The sequence below is a fragment of the Conger conger genome, chromosome 5 (genome assembly GCF_963514075.1).
Source record: "Conger conger chromosome 5, fConCon1.1, whole genome shotgun sequence".
Taxonomy (NCBI): Eukaryota; Metazoa; Chordata; class Actinopteri; order Anguilliformes; family Congridae; genus Conger; species Conger conger.
Genome location: NC_083764.1, coordinates 65,169,988 through 65,179,291, shown reverse-complemented (window position 1 = coordinate 65,179,291; position 9,304 = coordinate 65,169,988). Strand labels below are relative to the sequence as shown.

At 47.5% G+C, this 9,304-nt stretch overlaps 1 protein-coding gene across 2 annotated transcripts; it reads left to right on the top strand.

Annotated features, from left to right (window-relative positions):
• Positions 1-7,715, top strand: LOC133129273 (E3 ubiquitin-protein ligase RNF126-like). Of its 2 annotated transcripts, none has more exons than XM_061243237.1 (9): positions 1-107; positions 1,333-1,391; positions 2,082-2,145; positions 2,411-2,589; positions 3,116-3,184; positions 3,829-3,898; positions 4,467-4,560; positions 6,009-6,124; positions 6,505-7,715. In XM_061243237.1, exons 1-9 carry the CDS (start codon positions 21-23, stop codon positions 6,667-6,669), a joined length of 903 nt encoding a protein of 300 aa, XP_061099221.1. In that variant the 5' UTR covers positions 1-20; the 3' UTR covers positions 6,670-7,715. The 2 variants fall into 2 exon arrangements, with proteins under 2 accessions (XP_061099221.1, XP_061099220.1); XM_061243236.1 differs by having other exon boundaries at positions 2,366-2,589.
• The last annotated feature ends 1,589 nt before the right edge of the window (positions 7,716-9,304 follow it).

Genomic DNA, 9,304 nt, shown 5'->3' with positions numbered 1-9,304 from the left:
TCGGCGTGTGTGTCTCGCAAATGAATCAGAAGATGGCGGAAGCTCCCCCACGACCCAACCGGTTTTTCTGTCACCGATGTTCAGCAGAGATCAGCCCTCTCCTCCCGGTAGGTAATGCGGTCTAGAAAGCAACGATGGAGCAACGATAATTGGCTAGGATCTGATGATGAATGCCGAACCCACGCGCGGGTTGTGTTTTGGTGCTGATGTTGTCCGTAGCCTGGCTGTGTTAGTGTTACATTGCCTTATGTTATCTATCTAGCGGGCTCAAAGCTAGCGGCACCTATTTGCAGTTTGGGTCTATTGCTAGGTAAAAGTAGTTAGGTTGTTGCCGAGTAGAAGCGCTTCCTAAAGCAGAGGAAGTTCTCAAGGAATATCGTTTTCGTGAATCACTTACAGATTGAGACGAACTGGCACATTGACATCACTACCTGAAATAATATTAATCCCACATTGTATTGCTAACGTTAGCCTGCTATCTATTGAGCTGAGTAGAAGTGCCGCATACTAGCGGTTAGATAGCTACCTACATAGCTAGCTAACGTCCAACGACCTCGAGGCTAGTATGCTGTGTCCTGTAACATGAAAATGCATGTGTTAAATTGCATAAAATGGAAAATTGGTGCGCTCGATTTTTCTGTCACATATTTGCATGGCAACCCAGCGTCCTGGAAAACAGTTGCCAGGTAACGCCTGCTGTCAGATGTTAATGGACCGCTACTTAGCTAACACTATAGCGCTGCTATATATTACCTGGCTAAGTGAATACTAGATAGATACGGAAGCATCTATCCAACTGCAGCAAGTGGAAATTGTACTTTCCATGTCTGTACAGAACTCTTGTGACATTTATGTATCAGTTCAAATTAATTATGTTATGTGTATATGTGTATTAATTATGTGCACATAGCATGTGACTGACAAACCTTTTGTCAAACGTCTGGACAATATATTAACGAAATATTAACATTAATGTAGCCTTGCATGTTTGTCCATTCTTAAGAGACACCTTGGCACGTTTTATGTAAGCAATCTTACACAACGGGAACATCCGTAGTGTTTTTTTCCCCCCTTCCGCATATGACAACTCAAATTGAATAAATTGTTTTCCAAACAGTTAAATCAAACCAATAAATAAATAAAAAATCGTAACTTGTCTCCATAATTGCATTTGGATGTAAAAGGTAGGTTCATTATAACGGCCACTGTGCGCGGCTGTTTTCTCAACGTGGGTTTTCGTAGACATTGACGTGCGTGTGTATAATTGTGTGATCTGTGGTATAAAGGCTGTAGTGCATCTATAAGATGGATGGTTGGTCCTCTCTCCTGCAGGATTACACCTGTCCTCGGTGCCAGTCAGGCTTCATCGAGGAGCTTCTGGAGGGCAGAAGGTATCTGAGGCGCTGGGTCTCCGTACACTTGCTGGTCAGACGGCGAATGTCCGCCACGGTGGCATGGATACCCCCCCCTGGTGGCATGGATACCCCCCTGGTCGGAGGGAAGGGGGGGGGGGTTATATCCGCAAGAGCGGGGGTGTCATACTCCAGTCCTGGAGGGCCGGAGTGTCTGCTGGTATTTGTGGTTTCCTTTCAATCAGCAGCCGATTAAGGCCTTGAGAACAAGGCGTGTGGACTCTTATATCTCTCGTGCTGAAACGCACCAGAAGCCAGCGGACACTGTGGCGCTCCAGGACTGGCGTTTGACACCCCCGCTCTGGAGCACGTCCCCTGCGTGAGCCCAGCTCATACTGCAGATGTGACTCCACGAGACCAGGCTGGAAATGTTCTAATACTAATAAAAATAAAATAAATCCCCGGAATGTAACGGAGTAACCGGCTGGGTGGATACATCTCGTCTTTAGACTCCGCGCCCAATCAGTGATGCCCAGCGGACGTTCTAGTGGTTCTCACTGAACTAAGCGTTTCCTCCTAAAGACGTTGTGAAATGTCTATAGAGTCCCTCTGGCTGGAGGCCTATGAAATTTGGCCTGTAAACTGATGTGTTGACAGGGTACTCCTTGTGAACTTGGCCCCCGGTTTGTGTCCTGATGTCTAATTGGCTTATTCTCTTTTTAACTGCAGCGCTGACAATGAGGCCACGCCCACCCCTTCCACGAGCAGCAGTCAGAGCCAGCAGCCATATCAGGTCTGTGTGGCTGTAGGATTGTGGGATTGTGGGATTGTGGGATTGTGGGCTGTGGGTGGGGGGGCAGTTGGGGTGATGATAGTGGCCACCCTTGAATTTAGGCTGGTTATGGTTATCGTTTTGTAAATGGTTGGCTGTGTGTGTCTGTGTGCGCATGTGTGCGCATGTGTGCACGTGCGTTCGTGTGCGTTCGTGCATGTGTGTGTGTCCTCTGTCTCAGACCGCAGACCAGCGCTTGTTTGCGTTCCCCCCCGGGTTCGGGCAGTTTGCTCTGGGCATCTTTGACGAGGGCTTCGACTTCGGCCTGCCGCAGGAGGACAGCCGCGACACGGAGACCCGGCGGGAGCAGGCGTACCGCCAACGCTACAGCGCCAGGCACCCGCGCGGCCGTCAGGCCCCCCGGCGACAGGTTGCCAGGCAGGAGGGGGTGCCCACGCTGGAGGGGTGAGACCTGCCCCCCCCCCCCCCAAAGCACTGACCGTCGCCACGTCACACGGCTTCATTCTGTCTGTCTGTGTCTGTCCATTAATCTGTGTCTGTCTGTCTGTCTGTGTCTGTCCATTAATCTGTGTCTGTCTGTCTGTCTGTGTCTGTCCATTAATCTGTGTCTGTCTGTCTGTCTGTCTGTGTCTGTCCATTAATCTGTGTCTGTCTGTCTGTCTGTCTGTCTATGTCTGTCCATTAATCTGTGTCTGTCTGTCTGTCTGTCTGTCTGTTTGTGTATCTAACATTTACCCGTCTGTCTGCTTGTCTATTTATCTTGCTAGCTAGCTAGCTATCTCGTTATCCATCCATCCATCCATCCATCCATCCATCCATCCATCCATCCATCCATCCATCCATCCATCCATCCATCCATCCATCCATCCATCCATCCATCCATCCATCCATCCATGGGCTGTGTTCTGGGCCGTCTGTTCCCTGGCCTGGCTCAGCGGTGACTGTAACGCTGGTCCTCTCCTCCATGCAGGATCATCCAGCAGCTGGTGAACGGGATCATCGCCCCCACCGCCATGGCCAACATCGGCATGGGGCCCTGGTAAGGGACCGGCAGGGGAACCCGCCCCACGCCAGCGCCCCCGAGGGGCACGGTTTGGGTTCACACGCTCAGGCTGTAGCCACCATAAGATTCGTGCAGTGGAGGGCCCTTCAGCCTACATTGGCCCTGGGGAGGATTGGCCCCTGTCTAATCAGTCTAATCAACTCTAATAACTGTGCTGTTTATTGGCTTCTCGGCTGAGATTTAAAGGTACAATAGGTAAGATGTTTGTGTTAAAACATTGTTACAAGACCATTGTAAATCCCTTCCAGTCACTGAAAAAGGCTCACTGACGTGTTGACTTACCCTCTGCCTGCGTTTATAGTCCTTTAATTCGGGTTTTAAAATATACAGTTGACGGCCCGACACTCTGTACCAAAACGTTGTATAGCCGTACAATAACTCAAGCTCATTGGGTGAAAATTGGTGCTGATTGCCACAGCCAGTGGCGTGTCGATGTCAGCGCATTCACAGAGAAGGGGGAGGGGTAAGCAGTGTTGTGGTTTGAAGGCGTTTTTTGCTGCTGTTCATATTTCTCTTGACCGTTAGAAGTCCGTCATGACCTATTGTACCTTTGAGGTTAGCGGAGGACGTTTCGGTAGTGAGCGGTTTGGTGATTTTGGTGCGTCATTCTTTCACTGAAGGGGGATACTCCACTCCAGCCCCATGGACTACGCCTGGGGGGCCAACGGACTGGACGCCATTATCACACAGGTGGGGGCGTAGGCCGGCAGACCTGGCCTGGCTTTTTACCTGGGCCCCTGCTGACGGAGTGAGCCAGAATGCGGTCTTTTTGAACGCATCGGTACCTTTTCATCGCCCATTGGTACCTTCCTTCCCTCAGGCAGCCGCTGCCCCCAAGACTGCAGACAGCAGGTTGGCCCGCGGGTTCAGCTCAGCCGAACGCGGACTGTGTGTGAATGCCGGCAGTTACGAGGCTAGCTAGTTTGCTAATCTGTCGCTGCTAGTTCTCTAGTTCTAGAACCTGCTGCCTTCGAGGCTTCACTGAGGGAAGGCTTGGGCCATTTCCTCACGGCTCTTTTTGTTTAGGGCAGAACTTGCGTTTATATGAATGTCTTTATTTTTTCAGAAGTCTTGAGTAAAAATGGATTGTGTTGCGGGAAGGAATTTTGACCTTTGGGGTACACTTAGGAATCTCCTGTGTGTTTATAATCTGGGAATGGGGGGTGGGGGGGCCTTGAAGTTGTAAGCCTTGTCCTTTCTTTTCCGAACAGTACGTGTGTTGTGATGTGAAATAATTGTCTGTGTCTGTCCCGGTCAGTTATTAAATCAGTTTGAGAACACCGGACCTCCGCCGGCTGACAAGGAGAAGATCAAAAGCCTCCCCACCGTCCAGATCACAGAAGTACATGTCGGTGAGTCTGTTTTCACTTTGAATTTTCTGTCCTGCTTTGGGTGGTGGAAGATCTTCTTTGGGCAGATGAAACGTGCAGTGATGAATGTTGTGTCCTGTTTTTGGCTGGTGAATAGAGTAATGATGAATGTTGTGTCCTGGTTTGGACTGGTGAATAGTTTAGTGATGAATGTTGTGTCCTGGTTTGGACTGGTGAATAGAGTAATGATGAATGTTGTGTCCTGGTTTGGACTGGTGAATAGTTTAGTGATGAATGTTGTGTCCTGGTTTGGACTGGTGAATAGTTTAGTGATGAATGTTGTGTCCTGGTTTGGACTGGTGAATAGTTTAGTGATGAATGTTGTGTCCTGGTTTGGACTGGTGAATAGTTTAGTGATGAATGTTGTGTCCTGGTTTGGACTGGTGAATAGTTTAGTGATGAATGTTGTGTCCTGGTTTGGACTGGTGAATAGTTTAGTGATGAATGTTGTGTCCTGGTTTGGGCAGGTGAATAGTTTAGTGATGAATGTTGTGTCCTGGTTTGGGCAGGTGAATAGTTTAGTGATGAATGTTGTGTCCTGGTTTGGGCAGGTGAATAGAGTAATTATGAATGTTGTGTCCTGGTTTGGGCAGGTGAATAGTTTAGTGATGAATGTTGTGTCCTGGTTTGGGCAGGTGAATAGAGTAATTATGAATGTTGTGTCCTGGTTTGGGCAGGTGAATAGTTTAGTGATGAATGTTGTGTCCTGGTTTGGGCAGGTGAATAGAGTAATTATGAATGTTGTGTCCTGGTTTGGGCAGGTGAATAGTTTAGTGATGAATGTTGTGTCCTGGTTTGGGCAGGTGAATAGTTTAGTGATGAATGTTGTGTCCTGGTTTGGGCAGGTGAATAGAGTAATTATGAATGTTGTGTCCTGGTTTGGGCAGGTGAATAGAGTAATTATGAATGTTGTGTCCTGGTTTGGGCAGGTGAATAGAGTAATTATGAATGTTGTGTCCTGGTTTGGGCAGGTGAATAGAGAAATTATGAATGTTGTGTCCTGGTTTGGGCAGGTGAATAGAGAAATTATGAATGTTGTGTCCTGGTTTGGGCAGGTGAATAGAGTAATGATGAATGTTGTGTCCTGGTTTGGGCAGGTGAATAGTTTAGTGATGAATGTTGTGTCCTGGTTTGGGCAGGTGAATAGTTTAGTGATGAATGTTGTGTCCTGGTTTGGGCAGGTGAATAGTTTAGTGATGAATGTTGTGTCCTGGTTTGGGCAGGTGAATAGAGTAATGATGAATGTTGTGTCCTGGTTTGGGCAGGTGAATAGAGTAATGATGAATGTTGTGTCCTGGTTTGGGCAGGTGAATAGAGTAATGATGAATGTTGTGTCCTGGTTTGGGCAGGTGAATAGTTTAGTGATGAATGTTGTGTCCTGGTTTGGGCAGGTGAATAGAGTAATTATGAATGTTGTGTTCTGTGTGCAGGCTCTTGTCTGGAGTGCCCTGTGTGTAAAGAGGACTACAGTGTGGGAGAGAGCGTAAGACAGCTGCCCTGTAATCACCTCTTCCACAACGACTGCATCGTACCCTGGCTGGAACAGGTAGGCCTGCTCAGCAACAACAATCATAATAATTAATAATAAAAACTAGTCTGTCTCTCTTCTACTGTGCTGTGTTGAGTGAAAATATCTCACCCCTAAAAACCTCCATCTGCCATTAACTCCTGTACATTTTTTTAAAATATAAAGTTGGTTTGAAACCCCTGTGAGGCATTGTTGCTGATAATCTGTCGTAAAATTTAAATCAGAATGAGTGAAAATGTTTATCATTTTAACATGGAAAGTGTGTGAGCTGGTCGCGTACAGGCAGGTAGTGTGCGAGTCCTCAGGAGCTTGTTTGTTGTAGGTGTGCTGGGATATAGCGGTGTTATTGGGCCGGTGGGACCCCCCCCGGTTTTTAAGCGGCCCTCCCTGTGTTGCAGCACGACACGTGTCCGGTCTGCAGGAAGAGCCTCAGTGGTCTGAACACCGCCACAGATCCTCCGGGACTGTCAGGCATGAGCTTCTCCCCCTCCTCCTCCTCCTCCTCCTCCTCTTCCTCACCGTCCAGCTCGCCCAGCAACGAGAACGCCGCCGACACCTCGTAAAGACTCCGGCCGCCCCTCGCACGGCTCTGTCCCCTGTGAGACCCGGCCCCCCAGGGGGCCCCTCCTCGTTCCATGGGCCTGCCTCCTTGTACGTTGAAGAGCACACCTGGGCCCTGTTTCACCCTGGGCCCGGATTCCAAGAAGAAGACTGGCATGAAGTGGAGCACCCTACCCTGGTGAGAACCCCCCCCTTCCACAAAAGCAGCAAGTGACCATTTTTCCATTTGCTTGGAATCTGACCTTTGACCTCTGACCCCTGGACTGACACCAGCTAGGGGAGGCCGGGGGCCTGGGGGTTGGGGGCGGGGGACTGTAGACAGAACCAGCCAATCGGGTGGTGAGATTGGTTCAGTTTGACATGGGAGGAACCAATGAAATAAATTCACAGGAATGCCGTAAACAACATTGAACTAGCCCTCCCCGGCACTGAGAGAAGAGGTTTCTGTTTGTGTGTATGTGTGTGTCTATGTGTGTGTGTGTGTGTGTGTTTGCACAGGAGCATACGTTTACTCTTCCTAAATAAAGTGCAGTAAACATATGCTTGGCAATGCTTTTAAATGCAGTGGGTGTGTGAATGGAGAGGTTTTGATTTGGACCACTGCATTGTTCTGGTTTTGATTTGGACCACTGCATTGTTCTGGTTTTGATTTGGACCACTGCATTGTTCTGGTTTTGATTTGGACCACTGCATCGTTCTGGTTCTCTTGATTCTGAACTGCAGCGACCAGCTGCTTCTTCACACTACAGGGACTGGCGCCAAAAAACCCGGCACTGAAGCGGTGCTGAATGTACAGCATTTTCCCGCGCATAATTACGTTCTCTCTGCATAATTTATGAATGTGTTTTCTCGAGCAGGAAGTCTTATCCACAAAGGGGAGGAGCCTGAAATTGAAGTTGTATTTCCCTCGGAATGACCACACTTACGTTCTTTCCATGTATGTTCCGTGAATTTCCCTTTTTTTATTTTGTATTAACTTATTTTAAGTTAGTGACTTGTTTTGTAAGAATGACAATAAAACAGTGTGAATCAAGAACATGAACGTAAACCCTATCGACTTTTACATCTGATTGTGCTATTAATGCGTTTTGTGCCATCGCAATTGACAAAATGGTTATAGAAAATAAACCCACCTTTATTTTATACTGTAGATATAGGAACGCCTGCAATTCGTGCAGAGATTCTGCAATGTGTGAAAGTGGCCACTGGAGGACAGTCAGCGGAACCGACACAATAGCACTGCAGGAAACAGGACTGAAGTAGTTTTTAAAAAAAAAAACGTTTTAACGATTTCCTGTAGCACGTGCATCCTGAGAGACCAGTGTGCATCACGCAAAGAAGAGGCAACTAGATTTAAAGGGCATATTTTTGTTTTATAATTGTGAATGTTTGCTATAAACTTAAACAGAAGGCATATCATTACTGTAGGAGCTATTGTACAGTCTTGATTGTTAGAGGGAGCGGTGGAGAACTTTTGATAATGATGTTGATTTTAATTTTAATTTTTCAGAAGAGGCACGATTGCCAGTTTAAAGGTACAATAGGTCATTTCGGACTTCTAATGGTCAAGAGAGAAATTGCAGCAACAAACACCCTCAAACCACAACACTGTTTATCCCTTCCCCTTCTCTGTGAACGCGCTGACGTTGAAACGCCATTGGCTGTGGCATTTAGAACCCATTTTCAACCAATGAGCTTGAAGTATTGTACAGCTATACGATTTAGCTTAATTTAGCTTATAGGATTTTGGTACAGTGTGCCGGCCCGTCAACTGCATATTTTGAAACCCCGAATTTAAGGACTATAAACACAGGCAGAGGATGAGTCAATATGTCAGTGAGCCTTTTTCAATGAATGGGGTTAAAGTTGTCAAAGTGTTAAAAGGTGGCGGTATTAACAGGGCACTGCTGTAAATGAGCATGTTGAGACCTTTAAGGTTTAATTATAAGGTTCTAACTGACATTTTTGACAACAACAAAAAAAATGAGTGTCATAAATATGTTGTTACTGTACTGTTACTAAGTATATGTGTGAAGTTTTACACAAAAATACTATTTAATGGTATTCAAAAATAGTACATTTATAATGCTTGGAGCTCTTTGACGTTGGTATTAGAAGGTGGCAATATCTCAAAACTACCCAGAACACAGATAGAACGTTACAATTCCAAGGTTGCGATGTGTGCCCACTCAACCTGCCCTGTATAAGTAAAGGTTAAATGTAAAATGTAAGAACACCCCCCGCAGTGGCCCACCCCAGCCTCCCCCTTCATTCCCCAACCTGTCTGGAGACCTGACCCAGACGGGCTTAAGTGAAGGGGCCCTAGAGCAGTCTCCCAGTCTCCCAGACCCGTAAGAAAGCTGCATTCTTTCGTGCCGTCTCTCGGCGAGCGCGCGCCAGTCTTGCCCGTTATTTAGACCCGCTGCCTTCCGGGGGGCTGAAAGGACCCCAGTGGAGGGATTCCAGCAGAGCTGGAGCCATGGGCAGTCCTTTGTCTCCGCAGTTAGCCTAGCTGGCGCTGCTAAGGGAGCGATGCGAGCTGTATGCTTCGGTATGCAGGCACTAGCATCGTAACGGAGTCGACATGTGGACGAAGCCAAGGCGGGAATTAATCCCGATCAGACTCAACAGACAGTC

Coding starts and splice junctions, on each gene's coding strand:
- LOC133129273 (XM_061243236.1), top strand. CDS start 21: ATGAATCAGAAGATGGCGGAAGCTCCCCCACGACCCAACCGGTTTTTC. Junction 108..1,332: donor AGATCAGCCCTCTCCTCCCG/GTAGGTAATGCG, acceptor TCTCTCCTGCAG/GATTACACCTGTCCTCGGTG. Junction 2,146..2,365: donor AGAGCCAGCAGCCATATCAG/GTCTGTGTGGCT, acceptor CCTCTGTCTCAG/ACCGCAGACCAGCGCTTGTT.